The sequence below is a fragment of the Cetorhinus maximus genome, chromosome 19 (genome assembly GCF_964194155.1).
Source record: "Cetorhinus maximus chromosome 19, sCetMax3.hap1.1, whole genome shotgun sequence".
Lineage (NCBI taxonomy): Eukaryota > Metazoa > Chordata > Chondrichthyes > Lamniformes > Cetorhinidae > Cetorhinus > Cetorhinus maximus.
In genome coordinates this window covers 62,006,071-62,030,036 of record NC_135897.1, presented here as the reverse complement: position 1 = coordinate 62,030,036, position 23,966 = coordinate 62,006,071, and the positions used below count along the sequence as shown (strand labels likewise).

The window sequence follows — 23,966 nt, the reverse complement described above, 5'->3', positions numbered from 1 at the left end:
GTGAATGTTTGTGGATGGTGTGCAAGTCAAGTGCGCTGCTTTGTCCTGGATGGTGTCAAGCTGCTTGAGTGTTGTTAGAGTTGCACTCATCCAGGCAAGTAATGAGTATTCCATCACACTCCTGACTTGTGCCTTGTAGATGGTGGATAAGCTTTGGGGAGTCAGGAGTGAGTTACTCATCACAGGATTCCTAGCCTCTGACCTGCTCTTGCAGCCACAATATTTATATGGCTAGTCCTGTTCAGTTTCTGGTCAATGATATTCCCTCCCTGGATGTTGGTAGTGGCAGATTCAGCAATGGTAATGCCATTGAATGTCAAGGGACAATTGTTAGATTCTCTTTTGTCAGAAATGGTGATTGCCTGGCACTTGTGTAGTTCGAACGTTACTTGCCACTTGTCAGTCCAGGCCTGGTATTGTCCAGGTCTTGCAGCATTTGGAAATGCACTGCTGGTGACAGTAGTTGTTTGAAGTCTGTGCTCAAATATGGTGAGTCTTCACTCCAGAAAGCTAGTTGGTGAAGAATAGAACTGGAGCCAATCCTTACGCATTTTTATATTTATTTACAGAGTTACACATTCCTAACTCAACAACTACAATTTTAGTCTCTGTCTATTTATAAAGGCTCAGGTGAAACCCTAGTTAATGCTTACCATCTGCATACAATTGAACAATATTCATTTACAATTAACAGTGGGACTATCTATTGCTGCTCAGAGAAGCCCCAGTCTGTCTGCATAACTATATGTTCAGACCAGTGATTACTGTAACCTAGTTTCTCAGCTGTGGATACCCATTCCATAAATCTTATAACTGTCTCATAATATGGGAAGAAAGAGGAGAATGGAAAAACTCAGGGGCAGATAGGAATACATAACATATGGACTTTTAGGAGAGAATTCTTTCTCATAAATCAGCTAACCTATAAATCTTCTGACTAGCTTTCTCAATCCCTTCTGCAAATGTGGGCAGTATTTAATAGAGGCGACTGAGGTCTCATCCACCAGCTGGAGAGCCAGCGAGGGCTCCACCCTGCCTCTTTTTGGGAAAGCCTGCCACATCATATGCTATTCAGGCACGTGACAGGCCAGCAGCAGGCATTCTCCTGGGATCAAGGACCCCGGGGGCAAAAGTCCCACCCACCAAGAGCTGGCTAATCAGAAGCCAGCAGCTCTATTGAACAGCTGCGCCTCGGGTGAGGCGGTGGCTGCTGCCAGTATGACACCCACCCAAGGCCTAGTATTGTCGCTGGATCCAATGTCACAGGTGTGTAGTGGCAGGAGTTGGGGAAAGGGGGTGGCTCTCAGCGCCCTACCCACTTTCTTGATGCCAGGTTCTTCAAACAGACACTGAATGTCTTTGAATAAGTGATCCCCCCCCTCCACCACCACCCCTCGCCGGGAGCCCCCAAGCAACTGCGCGCAGGTTTGTTTATCGTGCTCCCTGAATAGCAGGAGCAATGCCCGCCGCTGGGTTTAATACCAATGGTGGCGAGATGAGGTCCTTAAGTGGGCCTTCCCAGCTACAGACATCATCAGGATGGAGGCAGGAAGGTGGAGGGGCTCCCACGCTCCTGCTGATTAAACATGCCCCCCCTCCCACCACAACACCAAACTCGCCATGAGGGAGGGCATTAAGAACCACCCTATCTTGCAAATTTATGTTCAACAATCTTCGCTAGTAACTTGCTCTACAACTCTTGCCATTTGGGTGAAATTCCATGCCCTTTCTTACTCCTTACTTCATAACTTTTAAATTTTGTTGCCAGTTTTTGAACCTGTCGACACATTGAACAATTTGCCAGGATCTACTTTGTCATTTCTTCTTAATCCTCAGTTAGGAAACTTCTAAATTTTCTCTTTGCCAAAGGAAACAACTCCAACTTTGTTAAACTTTCTTCTTAATTTAAACTTTTTATTCCCAGAATCATCTCTGTTGCCTTCAGGGCAATAATTTTCTTCCTATGAATAAGTTAATCCTGTGATGCACGCAGCTTTCTAAACAGGAAAACAGAAACAACACGATCCCTCGATCAATACTTTAGGCTGAATATTTACTCAGAGGTTGGGATTCTAACGCTGGGTGAATTTCCAGATTTCCAACCTCGCCCAAGATGATTTTTGATGAACGGCCAATAGGGAGCAGGGTGCGTGCGCTCACCATCCAATTAAGGATGGCAGGTGGGCTCCCGAAGCTGGAGGGCCAATAGGAGGTCCTCCAATAATGACACACCGCAACCCCACTGTCTGAGGTGGAATCTACCAACGGAGGGGGAGAAATAGAAGAGATTTTTAAAGTTTTGAGCAGTAAAAAGGCCACAGCTGCCAGGGTATCACCATGGAGGGGCAACCATCCACTGGGCAGCCAGCAGCTGCAGTTGTGGAACAGAAGGTGCCTCGGTTTCCTGAGGTAGATGGAGCATTGGCAACATCTACTCCCGCCTAGCCCACCACCCCCCTCCCCAACCCACCCCGGTCTGCTACTAGGAAGCCACCTCCATCACTTGTTTCAGTTCTAGTAGGGTTCCAGCATACCAACTGGAAAATTCCAGTGGGCTTCTGCTGAGTCACCTTAAAAGGCCCTTTAATTGACCCAATAGGCTACCCGCTGTAGTGGGCATGTAGCCATCACAAACAACCCTCGCCATGATCATCCCAGAATGAAAATGGCCTGGAGGCAAGATTGTGAAAGGATACTGGCACACTGGCTAGTGGTGAGAAATGACAGGCCTGTCTGCCTCTGTGGTCATTAATAAATTTAGCCCTTTTTCTCTGTTTTAATCCGATAGATTTTCTTACTTGCCTTTTTAATTGCAGTTTTAAATATTGGAATTATGCGTAATAGATTTGACAATTATATAACAGATAACAATTGTTAAAGATTATACACCAATTCTAGAATCCCTAGAATCTCATTTTGGATTTTCTAAAACAATTTTCCTCTTTTAGTACCTTGCTCTCACTGATTATTTTACACCTACCCACATTGAACCCCAACACCTGTTGTTCCAGTTATCTAAAAGATTGAAATCATTCCAAATCTGGTTCATTGTTTCTCATCATTTGCTCAGTCGATTATTTTCTCACCTCCAAACCTAGAAATTCTGAGTCTATGTATTATAAAGACCAGTTACAGGCAGACATACCTGTCCACTGAACTTACTGCCTATGTCACAATGTTGTCTTTCAAGGCCTACAGAACAAATGAGGGCCAGAACAAAAGGACAGAAAGCTGCAATAAGTTGCTTCATAGGTCAATCTCAGAACCATTAAAACTATTTCCTGGGACCTGGAGTTACTTCCTACCTGGTTGCCATGGGAAGTGGCTGTACGGAGGTCAGAAAATCAGTAGGGAACCAGGCTCCATTTTCAGGTGGAGGGGGAAAAGAGAGGCCAGCAGTGGAGCTGGGGAAGTAGATGTGAATGTTAAATGGAAATGGGCACCGAGCTTTTAAATGAGGTGATGGTTATGAAGAATGAAGAAGGTTAACCAAGGGAATAGTTGAATCTGATGGTGACAAAGGATGAGATTTTCAACAGCAGATGGGCTGAGTCTGGAGCAGAGATAAGCTTTCACTCTGTCAATTTCAGCTCATCCAAAACACTGCTGCCCGGGTTAATTCTGTTCATGGTCTCTTCCCGGCTATTTCTGTAACCTCCTCCATTTGGCTGACTCTGGCCTTGTGTACATTCTCCTCTCCCCTTCCCCAGCACTGGCTGCCTTGAGCCACCCACACCCCCCTCATTCCAGAATTCCCTCTCTAAACCCCTCTGCCACTTCACTTCTCTCTCCTCCTTGAACGTCTTTTACAAAGTCTACCTCTTTGAGCAACTTTTTGGTCACCTTACCTAAAATCTCTTTTTTTGGCTGAGCAATAAATTATGCTTCTGTTATTTGGTTACAAAGATAAGCCAAGTCTTCCACTATTCCACGTAAGACCAGAACTATTGAAAACTACTGGCAGTGAAAAGGAATAGAGAGTTATCGTGTCTCACGAAGTACGGTATGGAAACCATTTTGTATTTTTTGTTAAAGGAATGTAACCAGCCTCCTGGTCACTATAATGTGGCTGAAATCATGTCCAGTCAGCCAAGTTTTACAACAGGCGGGCAATCCACTTCGCCAGATTACTGCCCAGAAGGTGAAAATAAAAATTTATCCCGATATCTCTATAATTGTGATAATAAAACATATGGCTCCAAACCATTTCTTTTTATATCTTTGTTCAAATATTGACTAAGTCAGTACATTGCACAATGGAGTCCAGTGCTCTCTGAATTCAGAAGCTGTTGTGTGTTAACTAAAACATTCAAACCTCATTGCTCGGTGAGAATCTGTTCAAGCTTCCCACATTGATATTCAACGCTAAGGATATTATAAAAACAAGACTGTAAAGGGTGAAGCACCTAAAGATAGGTGCTTGGTTTATGGAATACTCATTCTTCAGGTTGCAGGTAGAACAACTAATTTGTGCTCTTGTGTGCACCTTTATTGTGAAGGCAAGAGTATTGCCAAGGGAACATTTTGAGGGGTTACGTCATGCTATTTTTCCTCATAGATTAAATTTATGACAGAAAATAGGTCATATGTTTCATGATGATTTATACTATCTCTAATTCCAAAAATATTGGTTCCAATTAGGGAAATAATTAGGCCTCGTTTTGCACTCCATTGATTTGAAGCACTGATTCACCGGCTCAATATTCTATGAGATAATTCTGTATGGTGTCACTGCAGAAATATGGGGTTGACTTTCTGTTGGAGCTGTCCTGGTCTCCTGTCATAACTTCAGTGGAAACTCCAGAACAGCAGCAGCATACGTAGCCATTTCCACCACTTTTTTATTTATTCTTTCATGGGATGTAGGCTGCACTGGCTAGCCCAGCATTTATTGCCCATCCACAACTGCCCTTGAGAAGTTGGTGGTAAGTGGCCTTCCTGAACTGTTGCAGCTGCAGGGTGGTTTAGGTACACCCATAGTATTGTTACTTATCCAATGTTTCAGCTAATCTTCTGCCAAAGTTATGCCAGGAGATCAAGAGAACCACTGCAGAAATTCCAGGATTACAACACCCAATACTGGGCAAAGCAGAGTCATAGGAAAAACATAGAACAGACTCATATGCTTTGAAAATGGCAATCTGCATGTAATATAGTGCTATGCATGGCAGGTCACAATTATACCAGATTGAACCATTCCTTCATGATCTTGCAATCTGTCAAACGTATGCAGCACTCACACATATCAGCAGAATACTAGTGCTATTCTTTCCTTTATATTTTACATATTTTAATATTTTTTGCATTTCTATCCATTCCAGCTCTCACTTCACTAGAATTGTTAAAATGTACTGAATAATACCCTTCCCACATGAGCTTCTGCTAAATTCATTTAAATCTCTCAGCAATCCTGGTTGCCTCACATTAAACTCCCTCAGCCATTCATCTGTTTCTATCTCTCATCCCATTGCATCAAATAGTAACATCCCTGAACTCTTGTAATTAGCTGTAGAAGAGATTATTCTGAATAAATAGACAATACTCTTACATGCCTAAAAGCAAAAATATGCATCCTATATAGATCTCAAATATAGCAATTTCTCCTATACGGTGACAGATTTAACTGTTTCGTGTTCCATTTAACCTCAGTATGTGCAGTGGCAAGCTTGTGCTTATTCCTACACCAGGTTGGGTATTTTATATGACTGGAAATTATATTCTAATGTGTTGTTGGGGGGAATAACTAATGCCAAAGACACACATTTTTAGATTGCACTCAAGAAGGATGATTAGACACGCTGGTGAATTAAAGTTTAATTCTTTCCCAATTTCTCCTTAGCCACTGATTAATAAATTCCAAATCCATGGCACGAGTTTTCAGTTGGAATTAAATCAGAGCCCAACCTCTTGTAGGTTATGAAAATGTGCAGTTTGCCACATTAACTGTCTAGATTTTCCAGTTAATGTTATCTCAATATCTACGATAAACCATTTATTTTGATGCTGGCATAAAAAAAACATTTGCACTGCAGTGTAGACCATCACGCCTACTAAAAAAAAATAAAAATTAGCAGTTCGTGCCATCACCTGTCAACTGATAGAGGACAAATTAGAGCACACTGTTACAGTAATTAATCACATTAAAGTTTTGTTTTGCTATTTTGAAAGAAACGTTATGTGACTATTAGGAGATGAGGGAAATCTAATCCCAAATACTGAATAGTCTTTCATTCAGAATATGCAGTCATCGCCCCGTGGTTCACGTTCCTTGAATATCCTCCTGGCATTGAGACAGGCAATGCAAAATCATTATTTTGTGTAATCTACTTCTCTGGTCCTAATGACTACATCCTGTCAATTCTCAAACATAGTATAGAACAGAAAAGAAGGTCACAGAATTTTAATGAAAAGTTGATCCCAGTGAATCCGTCAACATAATGCTTGAAAACTGCAGCTCTGCAATTAAAATTCTGAGCAGTTCTGCAAAACCGAGTAAAGATAGGCACATTCTAAAGCAATTGTTCAAGCCCAGTGAAATGTTAGATGTAAGTAGCAGGTTATTTTTTTCCAAATTAAAGTGCTGTGATGCTATTTCACAGTCACTGTACAAACAAATATTAACAAGAGATTCATCTGATACTAACTTGCTGTAACCAAGCAACAGTATTCTGGAACTTGACGTGCAACATCATCAATTTTGCCGCCTTCTATATATGATTAATGTGATCAAAAGTATTTTCTAATGATAGAAACTCTTAATAAGGGTTCTTTTATGACTAACCATATAGATGAAATAATGAGATTTTTTTTTAAAGGACCTGTGTTGTTAGTCAATACATTCTCTTGTAGTTTTTACCAAGTTTGGCCTGTCCTGGCATTTCACAGCAACACTGCACTGAAACAGGAACAATGGGTCCTGCTGCATGTTTGCAAAATGAGAACATTTTTTGCTTGTGCTGCGCTGGTTAATCACTGTAATGACTACTGACCTGCCTATGCTTATTTTTGCTGGTTAGATTAAGGGCATTAATTCAATTTTCCACTTGTATGGGTCATTCCCCTTTAGATTGTATTCCTTGTGCATACCTTTCTTCTTAACTAAACAGTGCTTGCTTAAGTGTTCATATGCTCAGACTTAAAATTTCTTGTACTTCTGCACAAGCATTGACTTTTATAACTGGCATACCTTGGCTGGTATTCTTCCAGTTTATTACTCTCTGCTGCCCACCTGATCAGACTCTATGGGTTGAATTTTCCTCCTGTTGGGTTGGGGGGGGAAATTGATGGGTGGGCGCATGCAGGTGCGTTTCCGATCGGTGCCCCTAATCGGAGGTGTGGCGCCATTTTACGTGGGCAAGCCAATTAAGGCCCGCCCAGTGTGACATCCGCAGGGAAGCGCTATGCGCTCCCTGTGCGGGCATGGGTGGATTCCTAAAATCGAGAGTGCGCTCTTTTATGTGCATGCGCACGAAAGAGCGCACTCATCTCCCTGAGGCCTCAGGGAGATCAGCTCAAAATGTGAAAAAGCACAAAATAGAAAAATAAAATTTCCCTAACATGTCCCCAATGTCACATGAGTTGGGACATGTTCATAATTTCCAAAAAAACTTTATTAAAATTTTTAAAACCCTACATGAAACCTCATCCCGCCCGTGGATGAGGTTTTATGCTTTTTCTAGTTGCCACCGGGGCTCCTGGCCAGCCCGCCAACCTTAAGGTTGGACAGGCAGGTCCACTAATTAGTTTAATTGCTCTGTCAATGACCTCAAGTGGCCATTGACAGGTCAGCGGGTGCACAGCTGATTTTGCTGCACCCCCGCCTTCCTGAAAATTTAAATGGGGCATGGTGACGTCGGGAGTTCCATCCAACATCACCGTGCGACATTTTACGTGCCGGCGAGCGGGACCCGCCCCCACTCAGCGACGGTAAAATCCAGACCCATGAATTTCTATTTTCCTGTGTCACTTGATCTCCTTCCCTCTTTTATTCTATGTATTAAACCAAATCACAGCTAAGAATTGTAACTAGAAGTACGCTAGGCATTCCAATACTAAAGCAGTGAAAATTTTACCAAGGAGAACTGTACATAGTCTTTCTTTATTTAAATGCAGGTTGTGGAAGACAGGGTTAGTCCAAGTTTAGTCATTATTAGTATTAATGGTATAAGCCTTGATGTGGGACAGCAATTACAAAAGATCTAATGCTTTATACCATCAAACATTGTTTATTGCATGGCCATTTTTCCAGGATTTGACATATTCTCTTACTCATTTATACATCTATTGCTGTGAAATTTCTCATTACGCATGCTTGGTTGAGAGCCCAGACATCCATTAGAGTACTAAAACACCTGTGCCCCAGAGAAAATGTTGTTTGATTGACAGCTCAGGCTCTCTGATCTTTGCTGCCAATTTCATAATACTTACTTACACAAATTAAGAAGTTTTAAGGGTTTATGGGTTTTTTATTGATACTTTACAGGAATGGATGATTGACACATTTATTAGCTTGTAGTGAAATGACTTTTTTTCAAAATAGGAGAAAGTTATGAATGGCATTACTTTTTTCAAAGCTTATCTTTATACATGCCACTATACACTATAGGGATCATTGTGTTTAGTGGGTCAGTGAACATGGCAGCACATAGCTTAGCATGGGGGAATGAAGGGCCATAGGGGATGGGGAAAAGAGCAGAGCTTAGCATAGGAGGCATGAGGAGCACCTTTCGAATGCACATTTTAACACATTTAACTCCAACAGATTAGGATTCATGACTCCTCTGAGGGGTGATGAACCACAACTCTTTGAAAACTTGGCCCGACACCATGAAAATTGCAGAGATGTAGGAGACGCCTATCCCCGCAATGGAACTGACCAGGTCAGGAGTGCCAGATGCAGGCATTTGGCAAAAACCAGCCCACACCCATTAAAAGGCACTCCCAAAAATCAGACAGGCTGGGAATGGGGTTGGAAATCCCGGAATCGGGATCCACTGCCTTTTTAAAGGGCTCCCGAGTAATCTCAACTCGGAGCAAATCCAGGTTAATACTCCAGTTGAGACTGAACCAGTGTTTTATAAAGATTCACCATAACTTCCTTTATATACCCATGCTCTGGTCAGCTCTCAATGTGCTCCGGCTCTATGGCATGGTGTTATGATGGTTCCCTATTTTATAAGTAGCTCCTCCTGCCATCTGCCCAATTCTTCTTCCTCCTTTCCGGCCCTAATGACATTCATTCAAAAGATTTACAATTGCAGAAGTTCTAGGGGAGATGGGGAGATAAATGGAAGACAAAGAAGCACGTGCAGAAGCAAGAGTGCACAATGGATGCAAATAAAATAGACCATGACTGTCTTGCTTCAATCAATACTTCTAAATATGTGAGAAATCTTACCTCGTAAATCCCACCAAACAGTGACATGAATTTACTCAGCAATGCAGCACACATACTTGCAATGTGAACAAAAGGTCCCTGTGGATTAAAAGAAGAAAAAAAAGCGAGATATGAGTAGGATCGAGTCTATAAGCAAAGGTCAAAAATGAAAAATTATTAAAGGAACTATCAAGAAGGTGTTATGTCATTTGCAGCCACATTAAAAGCTGATGCCACATCACAAGCTAATGAACAGGAAAGTCAAGATGTTAGTGCAGCTTGAGGCAATTTCTTTAATACAGTATTCACGTCTCTATAATTAACAACCACAACCCTAATAAATAAAATATCACAATTACTGGAGGGATTTTTAATTTAAAAATGCCGTATGAAGTATACTGTCATGGTATTTTAGATTTTGTGTCAAATTTATACATTGAAAAATACATCATGCTCGTTACTTGGCATGAAAGGTCTTAATATTAGAAATGTACACTTCTTTGAATATAATATCCATTCTTTCACAAGTGCAATTAGGACGGATTTGTCTCTCTAAACCCTTTATTTTAATCGACTGCTGTCTTCATGAAAGAACACTCAAACTCCACTAGGACCACTCGGCTCCTGACCTCATTACAGCCTTGCTCCATACATGGACAAAAGAACTGAATTTGAGAGGCTAGCTGAGAGTGACAGTCCTTGACACCGAGGCAGCATTTGACTGAGTGTGGCAGCAAGGAGCCCTAGTAAAACTGAAATCAATGGGAATCAAGAGAAGATGACACTGGTTGGAATCACACCTCGCACAAATAAAGATGTTTGTGGTTTTTGGAGGCAAATCATCTCAGCTCTAGAACAATTGCTGTAGGAGTTCCTCCGGGTAGTATCCTAGGCTCAACCGTCTTCTGCTGCTTCATCAATGACCATCCCTCCAATATATAAAGGTCAGAAATGGGGATGTTCGCTGATAATACTTTTTATTTTGATGTGGGCATTGCTAGCTGTGCCAGCATTTGTTGCCCATCCCTAATTGCCCTTGAGGGGGTTCTGGTGAGCCGCCTTCTTGAATCACTGCAGTCCATTTGGTGTAGGAACACCCAAAGTTCTGTTAGGAAGAAAATTCCAGGATTTGGCCCTAAAACAATGAAGGAGCGACTGTAGAGTTCCAAGTCCAGATCCAGCGTATCTTGGAGAAGAACTGGCAGGTGGTGGTGTTCCCATGCATCTGCTGCCCTTAGCCTGCTGCATGTTAGAGGTCACGGGTTTGGAAGGAGCTTTAGTGAGTTACTGCAGTGCATCCTGTAGATTATACACTCTGCTGCCACTGTGCATTGGCGGTGGATCAGAGAGCCTGATTAAGATGGCGGATGGGATGCCAAACAAGCGGATACTTTGCCTGAATCTGCTTGAGTTTCTTAAGTTCTGTTGGAGTTGTACTCATCCAGCGGCTCACCACCACCTTCTTAAGGGCAATTATGGATGGGTAATAAATGCTGGTCTTGATAGCGACGCTCACATTCATGAACGAATTAAGAAGAACATTTGTGTATAAGTTTATAAGCAGAGAACACAATCATACTACTCTAGAATTATTCTGGACATCCAACAAACACTGGCTCCTTTTCTACACAACCATCTCCATAAACCCCTCTCCCTTGCACCCTATAACCTCATGGCCAAAAAGTGTGAGGACTTCTTTGTTACCAAGATTAAGATCATCTGCTGCTTCTTCCTCTTTCTCAGTTCTCTTGTCCTAGCCCTGAGCCCACACATATTTCTCTAGTCTCTCTCTCTCATCTCCCTCATGCTTTCACTGAATTAACTTTATCCATAACTACTTCTACTTCCTTTATCCCATTCCTACTAAACTGTCATCAAGTCAACTTCCCTTCATGGTCTTCCTGCCAGGTGACATTGTAATTGGTTCCTTCTCCTCAGTTACTGTCCCATCCCTTTCATTACCATTTAAACTCATTTCCTCTAACAAAAAATCCTCTACCCCACTATCCTTGCAAACTAGCACTCTATCTCCAACCTCACTTTCCTCTTCAAGTCCTTAAACATATACTGTCAAATCCCAAATCTGTGCCCACCTTCCCCGCAACTCTAAGTTTTGAATCTGCCCAATCAGGTTTCTGTTTCTGCACATGCCATAGCAGTGGTCAACATCACAACACATATCCTCTGTTAATGTCAGTTTTATCACTCTTTGTCTTTGTTGATATTTCCACAGTCTTCCATATGGTCAACCACATTATCTTCCTACAAGCCTCTCCTGGTTCCCTGATTCAATGGGGTTGCCCTCACTTGGTTCCACTCTCACTTACCTGATCATATGCAGAGTGTCTTCAGAAATTATTCCTCTTCCCACCCCTGCACTGTTAACACTGAAATCTCCCAAGGAATCATGATCGGCCCATTTCTCCCTCGCCTGTATGCTGCCCTTTGCAACATCATCCAAAGACATTGGGCAGATTCTACATCACTGCAGACAGCACCCACTTCTACCTTTCTACCATCTTTCTCAATCAGTCCATTGCTTTGATGTTTCAGATTTCTTGCCAACATTCATACTTAACTGAGCTGCATATTTCCTCCAGTTAAACACTGGGAAGTTCCATGCCCTTTCCACTGATTCAATCCCCCTCACCAGCAACTGTTTCAGGTTGAACCAGATGGTTCACAATCTGAACGTCCTCTACGACATTGAGTAGGGTTTCCTACCCATATCCTCTCCATCACAAGGCATGCCTGCTTCCACCTCGGCAACACTGCTTGCCTCCACCTGTCTCAGTTTAACTGCTGCTGAAGCCCTCATCTATACCTTTGTCACTTCCAGACTCGCCTATTCCAATGCTCTCCTGGCAGCCTCCCAATCTCCACCTCCTATAAACTTCAGCTCAACCAAAACTCTGCAGTCCGTAAGCTCTCTCATGTAAAGTACTGCTATCCCTGCTGGTATCCATTATTTTAATTTTAAATCCTATTGTGGCTTGCCCTATCTCATCTCTGCAATCTTCTCCAGACTTAGACCTCCTCCATTCCAGATTACTCCATTCCCTTAACTGAATTTTATCCTCACCCTTCTCCTTCCACCTACTTTTGACAACATATCTTAAGCTATCCAGGCTCTGGAATCCCTGTGTAAACCCATTTGCCTCTCTACTTTCCTGTACTCCTAAGACCCTTCATAATATCCACCTCTAGGCCACCCCTCTCTATATCTCCTTCTTCCTTTTGACATCCATTTTGTGTCTGATTATGTCTCCAAAAGCACCTTGGGATATTTTCCTATGCTGAAGGCACTGAATAATGCAAGGTGCGGTTGTTGAAATGCATCACTTGTGAATGTAAATGCCAAACAACTTTTCTCCCGATCCCGACAAAATGAACTTCCAAACATTTTGGGCATGATATTAACTCACTCAAAACCCATTCACTTGCAGAGAGTTAAAATTGGACCCTTTTTCATAAGAGCGGAGCTTCTTCAAAGTATTTACCCAGGTGATTGAGTTCCTGTAATCGTTTCAACTTGAGCATTAAAAAACTTGGAAAAACACTTTCCTGCGGTAACTTATTCAGAAATGGTTCTGGCTCATTGATTTTCGTAGTGATGAAAATTGGCAAGTAGAACATTGGAGAAGAAATCCTGTATCTAATAATAGCTCTTAACATCCATCACACAATTCCACAATGAAACTGCACAGTATTCCTAGTCAAAATTATTTATAAATATCATCAAACAATTATGCAACAATTTTGGCTTCCTATTGTGGATGATTGCACTAAGATATTTGCTGGATTTGTGCAGTAATAGGTATAATATTGGTTTCACAAAGAAAAGGCTTGTGATGAAGTTAAAACACTGTAAATATACACCAACGCTGCAAGTTTACCATAAGCCAGGCTTTGGAACTCAGAATTCTCACGATGAGCCACCATTTAAGCTTAGTATTTGCTAGCATTTAGACTAATCATGAATTCATAATCTGACAAAGTTCCCTAAGGCCAGAAATTCTACAAATTTAGCAGATTGAAGCTTACACATTGCTGATGTAGGCCATCAGCTTGCAATGAGTTTTCATGATTGGTTAATATAGCTTTATGTATGCCAGCTCCTAGCTCAATTGGGCCTGGCGCTGGGAGTTCATCACAGGAAATCATACTTCAGCAGCTCACATTTTACTGTGGAAAGAATAAAAAGGAAGCCGCTGTCATATTTCTTTCTTTTTTTAATGATGCACACAGGCCGTCAACATTGCAGCTGAGCTAACTTTATTGATACCACATTTTCCTAACATGAACACATATATGCAGTGACTGAACTCTATCAAGACAGGCTCCAACATGTGGGTTCTGACCTTTAATTCCCAGGTCAGGTGACCCCGTATAATCGTACAGAATACCGTATAATATCTAGCACTGGAGTCGACAACCACAATCAGCTATTATTATGACATTGCCTTTTTTAAAAAAGAAAAAACTTTTATACAACTCAAGTACACAAAGTCTCTTATCAATTCTTTCTCCTTCTGTTTTGATCAGTCTGTTTTGTCTTTTACTCATCTCTGTATCTCTGTGGTTTTTTTCACATTCTTCCACTGGATGTTCTGAATGGTGACAGAGGTGATTTTGAAGGACAAGAGGCCTTCTCCAGCTCTCTGACCATCACTCCTCGGATAGTTTTCAGGACTCTCAGGCTTTGTCTGGTTATCTGTTGCTTCACTGGTGCATTCTGGTTTTTGATCTTCAGCTATACTTTCAGAGCAGGGTTATGTTTCATTTGCTTTCTGTAAGAATTTCTGGTTTCTCCTGTTCTGTTGTCCATCTGGAGTCTGCATTATGTAAGACCTTGGTTCCCCTGTGATTCCTGTGAAACAGCAGGATTCCAGATCCCTTCATGCTGAATCCTCACTCTCTCTCCCATGTTCAGGTCAGGCAGAGATTGGGCAGAGATCAAAGTACTGTTTCTGTTTCTGCTGTCTCAGTTTGAGCAGGTCCTGCACACTGTAGCTCACTGGCTGTGGAAATAACAGTTGTGGCGCAGTTGGGAGCTTAGTTCTTAGTCTTCTCCCCATAAGGAGCTGCGCTTGAGATGATCCAATGTCCTCCATTGGAGTATTCCTGAAATCCAGCAGAGCCAGGTACGGGTCTCTTCCACCTGCCTTTGCCGCCTTCAACAGGTGTTTTAAGGTCTGCACAGTACGTTCCACCATTCCAAAACAAAAACAGAATTACCTGGAAAAACTCAGCAGGTCTGGCAGCATCGGTGGAGAAGAAAAGAGCTGACGTTTCGGGTCCACACGGCCCTTCAACAGAACTGAAGTATAGTTAGGAGAGAGGTGAAATAACTAATAAATAAATAATATTTCACCTCTCTCCTAACTATACTTCAGTTCTGTTGAAGGGTCATGTGGACCCGAAACGTCAACTCTTTTCTTCTCCACCGATGCTGCCAGACCTGCTGAGTTTTTCCAGGTAATTCTGTTTTTGTTTTGGATTTCCAGCATCCGCAGTAGCTTTTTGTTTTTACGTTCCACCATTCCGTTGGATTGTGGATATTTGGGACTAGGTGTAGTTTGGCAAAACTCCCAGTCTTGGGCAAATTTGCGATACTCAGTGCCTGAGAATTGTGGACCGTTATCTGAGATGAGCACTTCAGGTATTCTGTGGCGAACAAAAATTGATTTTGAACGATTACAGTGCTGCTCTTACTATCATTTCTCAGCAGCACCGACTCGAAAATCTTTGAGTAATAATCTACCGCTTGTAGGTACTCGCTGTTGTCAAATGTGAACAAGTCCTCTCCAATTTTCTGCCAGGGCCTCTATGGAACACTGTGTGGTTGAAGTGGTTCTTTTTGTTGTGATTTACTGTACTTTTGGCACACTGCACACACATTCACCATTTCACTGATTTGTGCTCCCATCCTAGGCCGATGCATTACATCTCAAGCTCATCTCCTGCATGTTTCTATGCCGAGGTGACTTTCATGTATGCGCTGCAGCATTTCTTTCCTCAGTGTTGCATGAATTATGATCTTTTCTCCCTTGAAAAGTATTCCTTATGAAAGTTCCAGTACTCTTGTACAGCAGATGGGGCTCCGCTACAATGTGTGGGCCAGTCAGTTAGCACAATCTGCTGCAGTTTTCTCAGGGTGGCGTCGTTCTTGGTCACTTCCCTGATCTCATCCACTTGGTTACAGCCACAGGTAAGTTCTTTGTCAGCATGTGAACCTGTGCTTCCGTTTCTTTATCCTCTTCCTCCGTGATGGGTAGATACGCATGTGACAGAGTCTCTGCATTGTACATTTCCTTGCCCAGTTTGTATTTAACTCAGACCTGGTACTTCTGCAGATACATTAGTAATCTTTGGATTCTAGGTGGTGCACAGTTGAAGGGCTTTTTAAGTATAGCTTCTAAATAATCAGTCTCTACCTCTACATCTCTGCCATAGACAAACTGGTGGAAGCGTTCTAGGACAAACACAATTGCTAGCATTTCTTTCTCTATTTAGGCATACTGCTACTGTGTTTCAGTCATTGCCTTTAAAGCGTATGCCACTGGTGCCTCATTTTGCAAGAGGACAGCTCCCAGGCCAGTCTTTGAAGCATTCACTGAGATCTTGACTGACTGACATCTTAACACGTTAACACTGGTACCTGGTCAGTGCTCTCTTCAGACTGGTCAAGGCTTCTTGGTGACTTTGTTCCCAGTGCCATTCCACATCATTTTGTAGAAGCTCTTTGAGAGATGCTGTCAGGTCTGACATGTTCGGAATGAATTTCCCAAAATAGGTCACCATTCCCACAAACCTCTCCAAGTCTTTCTTACACTCTGGGGGTGGCATGTTCATGACTGCTTCGATTTTACTCTGGTCCGGCTTCAGCCCCTCACTTTTTAGGCATGTCCCAAGCACCTGATTTCATGAAAACCTATTTTGCACTTTTCCTTCTACAACCTGAGGTTTCTTTCTTTAGCTCTGACCAGCACCTGCCTCAGTCTGTGGTCATGTTCTTCTTGTGACGCTCCCCCGACCAGCACATCGTCGATATAGATTCCCACACCCTCTAACCCATCAAACAGCTGCTCCACTGTTCTGTGGAACACCTCTGGAGCTGAATTAATACCAAAAGGTAAGCGTAAAAATCTGTATCGCCCATATGGTGTGTTGAAGGTACAGAGATAGGAGCTGCGTTTATCCAGCTTGACCTGCTAGAAGCCTGAACTCACATCCAAGGCTGAATAGTATTTTACATCAGCTAGCTTACACATGATCTCTTCTACTGAGGGCCGCTGGTAATGCTGTCTTTGTGCCGCCTGGTTTAGGTCTCTGGGATCCAGACAGGCTCGCAGATTCCCATCTGATTTTCTTGATGATGTGAAGTTTCTCCATTCTGTCCAACTCCGCTTTCATTTGATCTCTCAGCATTAATGGTATTTTCCTGGGTGGGTGTATTTTGGGTGTCACGGTTTTGTCGATCCTGATGGTGTGTTCTCCTTTTAGGCAGCCAATCCCCTGGAACACATCTTTATACTCGCTCAGGATGTCATCAGTGGTGACAGTCATTATTCTCTTGATTAACTTCAGATTTTCACAAGCTTTGATTCCAAGAACGTGTTTTGCATCAGTTTTCACCACCATGAATAGAAGTGCTTGAGACTGTTTTTTGTAGTTACTTTAAGTGTGCTCTTGCCTTCTACAACAATTTTTTCACCTGTATAACTGGACAGCTTCACTTTTGTTTTAGTTAGCTGTTTTTCTTTGCTTATCTTACAATACAGGCTTATGGGAATGACATTTACTTGTGCACATGTGTCAAGCTTGAAATTCACCATCATGTTGGCAATTTTTAAATCAACCTTTCATGCGCTTTCTTTGGAATTTGTTGTTACTGCACCAACAAAAAGTTTCAGCGTCTGTGTCATCATCGGCAATCATGTGCACTTTCTTCGATTTTGTTATGACTGATGCAGTTGGTAAAGTGGAGTTATTTAAAAATCCCAGAGGGAACTTTAAACAACTGTCATAACCAATAATTTTAAGCGTTATGTTTGTCATGCAACTCTAAATTCAGGAATCAGACCGCTAGTTCTTGAAGTTTTACATTAAACTAATGAAACATTTTATTAGTTACACAGGTTAAAATATATACACATGGATACACATTACTACTATCATAACTTTTAACAAATTCCCAAACTAATCTCCATTAAGGCAACAGCAACCCATAGACTTAATCAAACACCAGGCAAAGCATTTTCACCTTATGAATTCAAAATGAGATTCCTTTCACTGTGGAGCCAGTTGGAGACTTGCTGCTGCGTTTTGATCTTACATTGCCTCTGCCTGCACACCCGAAAACTACTGAAGTTATACCTACCAGTCCCATTGCATGTTAATTCTCATTGTATCAACAACCTCTTTGAACTTTACCTTTTAACAATGAAACGCCATTCACTGCACCAATTTTATTAGTAATATAAACATATTGCTTGGTAGCTGTTAGAAAGGTGTCAAGTTTTCACCCCACTTCTTGAATGCTCTATTCAAAAAATGCAAACGCATGCTATCTCCCTTACATATCAAAACTAGTACATATCAAAGCACCTAGGCTAGCTGGCTTTAATCCAATTAAGACATAAACAATGATTAAATCTCTATTTTGAAAGAAAAATATTTTCCAAAATATTATATACATTAATAGCTTCATGACAACTTACACATCTTAGTGAAGTGATTTAGCTTATCACAGTTTTTACACTGCTTTCCACAGACTGGACAACTACGTGGTAAATGCTCTGTTCCGCATCAGCTGCATTTAAATGTTTTAATAGCAGTTTTGTTCTTTTTACCTTCAGGCTATCTATTTGTTCTTTCCCAGGACTATTTCCGTTTAACTGCATCTAACTGCTTGACCGTGTGCGGCTTATCATCTCCTGTCATTTGTTTAATCTGGCATTTTGTCTCTGCCGCTCTGCAGATATTTATTGCTTTCTCCAGCATGAGATCAACTTCTCTAAAAGGCCGCTCTCAGAATAATTTGCGGCATCACTTGGATGAGTGATTCTTCAAGTTCTCCAAATTCACATGATTTAGCTCATCTTCTCAGCTCAGTTACGTACTGACTAATGTTGTCACTGCCTTGCATGCACATAAAAAAATTGGTATCTTTCATACATGATGTTTTTCTTTGGGCTGCAGTAGGCTTCGAATTTTTCCATTATTTCTTTCAAGTCATTTTATTTTTCATCACTTTCAAACGTGAATTTGTTATAGATTTCAAGGGCTTCTTCCCCTGCTGTATGAAGAAAGATGGAAGAATGTACCCGAGGGTCTTTTTTATCACTGCCCATCGCTCTGAGTTACAGCTCGAATCGCTGCCGGAGCCTCCTCCTGCTTTCGGGGAGATTGCCCTCCAAACTGAGCTCTGTCAGTGGTTTCAGAACCTCCATTGTTGTGTTTAGGTTACTTCTGACACCATGTCTTGTTTTTTGTTTCAATGATGCACACAGGCTGTCGACATTGTAGCTGAGCTAACTTTACTGATAACACATTTTCCTAATGTGAACACATATCTGCGGTGTCCGAACTCTATCAAGACAGGCTCCAACGTGTGCTGTCTGACCTTCAACCCCCAGGTCAGGTGGCCCCGTATAGAATACAAAGTACCGTACAGTATCTAACATTGGAGTCCACTACCACAATCAGCTATTATTATGACAGCAGCAGCTTAAAAGGCAAGTGGCCACATATATGGAGGTAAATGTGGAAAGCCTTTATATAAGTTGTACTGATGAACACAAAGAAAAGGTTTTTATAAAGTGTTGCAATGAGGCAAAGCATTCATTGGCAAAAAAAAAGGTAGACAAAATGTTTGTGAAAACAGGAAATGAGTGCCCATGGACAACGAGTATGAGGCCTGCCCTGGAAAATGCTGCAGCATGGTTGGTAAGAGATGGACTCTAACCTCCGAGCTCTAGGGCAGTGTATTTTGGGGGTACCTCAAAGATGCTTGGGGAGCACCGCTACCCCCCTGCTCCCCGACCCATTGGAAGTTCCCTGATTAGGTTTACGAGGCAATTGCCTGGATGCGCAAACTTCCCCTGAGCAATTGCCCTGCACTGAGAACCATCCAAAAATGCAATTTAAATTGCAAACTTCGGATGGTTCCAACTGTATTACATCAATACTTACCCAGAAAAAGTTAGAAAAATTAAAACCACTTCTATGCTTCTGGGTAACTACGGCACAAACCCAGCCCAAACCCCCACGGGACTCCACCAACAGCACCCGAACCCCAGGGAACTCCCCCCACCCACTGACTATCACCCCCCACAGAACCCCCGCCCCTCAACTACCCCTTCATGGGAATCCCCCTCCCCACAATGGAACTCCCTCTACCCCCTGACTACACTCCCCACAGGACTCTTCCCCCCTGCAACCTCCATATGGACTCTGCCCCACCACCTTAAAGGCCCAACTATCCCCCACCCCCTCCCCGGCCAGGTCCGACTCGAGCCTAGCCCCTGCCAAGCCCCCAGGCCTATGATCTGGCCTTGATTCTGTGCTCATTACCCATAAGACCTGGGAACAACTGCACAAGAAAATGGAAAACATTAACGAAGGCTACCAAACAGCAGCACTTGCCAAACAGCACACGGTCCAAATAAGTACTCAACAAAAATGCTGTAGTACATTGATTTCCAGCCCCCTGTACTTTGGGAAATGGAGCACTCTAGTCACATTTTGCAGTTAGATCATGCTCTTGGTACTCATAAGTAACAAAAAAGATGAAACAGTTAACTGAAACAGTTATTGCAGCATAAAGGGTCCTGCATGTATACTTTTACATGGACAGTTTCTATTATAAATGTAGGGAAAAGAATGTATAATGAAAATGAACCACAGAGCAAAGATTTTTAATATTCTACAGATAGTTAATGTGACTAAATCAAAATATGCAAACTTAATAACTATTGTAGCTATATTACACAAGTATTTTAATCGGATTGCTGTAGAAATTAATGTGCTCTTACATTATCTCTCCTCTTCCTTCGTGATTCATATTCTAGGGGTGTGGAGCACTGGTTAATGTTTCTCAAACTCCTCATGAATTGCCAGGTTTAATGGGGGGAAAAAAACAAAGGATTCCAGGCAGTAAAACTACCTTAACATTCAGTAAAACTATCTCCTGAGGAGCAATCCACTGTCAAGAGCTTAAAACATTGAAAATGTACTGCACAGAAGGAAACCATTCAGCTCATAACATCTGTGCCCGCCAAAAAAAGCTATCCAAGTCTAATGCAACATTCCAGCTCTTAGTGGCAACCCTGTATGTTACAACACTTGAAGCATTTTTTAAATGCAATAAGAGTTTCTGCCTCTATCAGCCTTTCAGGTAGTAAGTCTCAGACCCTCAATCACAAGGGTAAAAAAAATTTTTCTTCGACTCTTAAATTCTACTATATCTCCTGGTGATTGACCTCTCTGCTAGGGGAAATAGGTCCTTTCTATCTACCCTTTCTAGACCCCTCATAATTTTATACAAGGGCAATTAGGGATGGGCAATAAATGCTGGTCTGGCCAGCAACGCCTACATCCCATGATTAAATTTTTTAAAATCTCAATTAAATCTCTCCTCAGCCTCCTCTGTTCCAATGTAAACACTCCCATCCTATCCAACCTTTCCTCATGGTTAAAATCTCCAGTCCCGGTAACATCCTTCTAATCTGCTCCATGCCCCCTCTAGAGTGAGCACATCCTTCCTTTAGGATGTAGTGACCAGAACTGTATGCAGCACTCTAGCTGTGGCCTAACTAGTTTTTTTATACATTTCTAGCATAATCTCCCTGCTCTTATACTCAATGCCTTGACCAATAAATGAAAGTATCTCATGTGCCTTCTCAGCGACCTTATCTGTTGCATGTTGGTCGTGAGAGACCAATGGAACGGTTGCAGAGACATAGGTATGTCTGAACAATAACTGGTTTATTGGATAACATGACTATTTACAGATATACAAGACTACAGGTGTTACTCAATCTAAGACTCCTTCTAGACTCCTAGTCATGTGACTCTCCCTTACATCATCATGAGGGAGCTACTGTTTCTCCAGCCCTCACATTAACCCTGTCAGCCCTGAATACCTTAATACCACATTAACCACCTGTCCTGCTACCTTCAGGGATATGATAAACATGCACTCCAAGGCCCCTCTGTTCCTCTATTGTTCTCTGTATCCTACCATTTATTGTGTATTCTCTGGTCTTGTTGCACTGCCCAAAATGCATTACTTCACACCGGTCAAGATTGAATTCCATTTGCCTCTTTCCCACCCACCTAACCAGTCAATTGATATCTTCCTGCAGTCTATTACCACTATTACTATTAACCACATGGTCAATTTTTATATCATCTGCAAATTTCTTAATCATGCTCAAACATTTAAGTCTAAGTCATTGATATATCATTGAGAAAGAGGGGTAGCAGAGTCATATTGTCACTGGACTAGGTATCCAGGGACCCAGTGTAATGCTCTGGGGATGCTGGTATTTGCAACAATCTTCAGCCAGAGTGCCAAGTGCATGATCCATTTCGGCTTCCTCTGGAGGTTCCCACCATCACAGATGCCAGTCTTCAGCCAATTTGATTCACTCCACATGAAATCGAGAAATGGCTGAAGGCACTGGATACTGCAAAGGCTGTGGTCCCTGACAATATTCCAGCAATAGTACTGAAGACTTATGCTCCACCCCTTGCCGCACCCCTAGCCAAGCTATTCCAGCACAGCGACAACACTGGCATCTACCCAGTTATGTGGAAAATTGCCAAGTATGTCCCATCCACAAAAAACAGGACAAATCCAACTCGGCCAATTATCGCCCCATCAGTCTACTCTCAATCATCAGTAAAGTAGTGGAAGGGGTCATCAACAGTGCTATCAAGTGGCATTTGCTTAGCATTAATCTGTTCACCGATGCCCAGTTTGGGTTCCAACCAACACCTACCAAGGACCGACCAATACCCATCGAGGACTGACCTGCCCCCTCGGCATCCATCCACCCCCGAGGTCCAACTCCCCTCCGCCTCATCCCCACCAAGGACCGACACCCCTCCCCACCTCCCACAAAATGAGGACCGACCGCACCCCCCCACCCCGCCCTCCCCAGCACCCCCCACCTCCCCCAAAGGCTGACCCTACACTGAAGATCCGGCAAACCTGCCACACTGCTCTCCACTGAAGTCCAACCACCCCCCCTTCGTCCGACGCCCGCACACACCTCCTCCAACAAGGACCGAGCACTCACTCCACAATAAAAACCCCCAAGGGTCGACCCAGCCCCTTCCGAGGTCTGATACACCCATCGTAGTCCAAACCGCAACCCCCCACCCTCCTTCCCCAGGGTCCAACCCTCCTCTATAACACTCCACCCTACTCTGAGGTCTGACACCCGCCTCACCCCTTGCCCCGAGGTCCAAGCCTCCCACCCCAAGATTCCCCCCCACCCCGAGGGAAGTAAAATCATTAGAGGCCACGGCCACACAGATCTCATATTTTAAAGATGTGCTGTATTACATTTGCAAACAATGTATGTGAACTTATATAGTTCAAACAATTTCTCCATTAATTGATTGCTGATGCTGCTCAGTACTTTTCTGACAGATTGAAATAATATTCTTATTGCCACTCTCCAGAACTCCATAAAATCAATTATCTCTGAGTCTGTTATATTACTGATGAGGATATGCTGGAAGATTTAATCAGTAAAGCATTACAGTATGCCTGTAAGTGTACTAAATATACTTTTCTGAGCACCAATTTCTCAGAAACTGGGAGGCATCAAGGCACTTACTCTTGTATAACCTGCTTAATCCTATAGTATCAAGTGCTTCCTGGTTTGACTGTGATGAGACACAGAAATAATTAACCATAGATCATCGAGAACCAGAGGCATCTCTCGCCATTAGAGAGAGACAATTGGTTCTATGCAGCTTGAGGGGGAACCATTCCACAAGCATGGGGCATGGCAAGGAGGCAGGCCTCCATGAACTAACACAGTCAGCACAGGGATTGAACCTGAATCATTGGTATCATTCTGCATCGCAGTCTAGCCATCTAACCAACTGAGCTAACTGACCTCCCATTGAGACCTATTGTCAAACATCCATGAAGATAAGGGACATTCATGTATTGCAATGATAGAGTCTAATACATACATAATTCTTTTGCAATATTCTATTTACCTGAACCATTTTTTTCAAAAAAGCACTGCTGCACTTCTACAGAAACACACAAAATTGACATTACATAATTTCATCTGGATCTTCCATTGTACGCAGCATTTATTTTAAAAAAGATTCTTTTCTTGGAGAAACAGAAAATAACAGAAGCTAGCAAGGCCATGAAAACAGATAAAAACACCTTAAAAGTCTAACATGTATACATTTAAATAATCTGATAGGTGGATGAAGAGAGGAGCCATTTCTGAACTCAATTAATTGATGAAAGGTCACTGATGTGAAAAGTTATTTCTATTTTTTGTCCACAGATGCTGCCCTACCCTGCTGAGCTTTTGCTGCCAACTTG

The 23,966-nt window shown here is 42.4% G+C and overlaps 2 protein-coding genes across 4 annotated transcripts in view; one reads left to right on the top strand and one right to left on the bottom strand.

The window, feature by feature from the left end:
• LOC144693842 (chloride channel protein 2-like) overlaps positions 1-23,966 on the bottom strand; it is a 597,263-nt gene that overhangs the window by 282,866 nt on the left and 290,431 nt on the right. For both annotated transcript variants that reach the window (XM_078563927.1, XM_078563929.1), the window contains one exon: positions 9,398-9,475. In XM_078563927.1, coding sequence (XP_078420053.1) covers positions 9,398-9,475 — 78 coding nt within the window. The remainder of the gene's footprint in view (positions 1-9,397; positions 9,476-23,966) is intronic.
• LOC144693843 (heat shock protein beta-7-like) overlaps positions 1-23,966 on the top strand; it is a 566,165-nt gene that overhangs the window by 311,841 nt on the left and 230,358 nt on the right. The gene's annotated exons all lie outside the window — the stretch shown is intronic.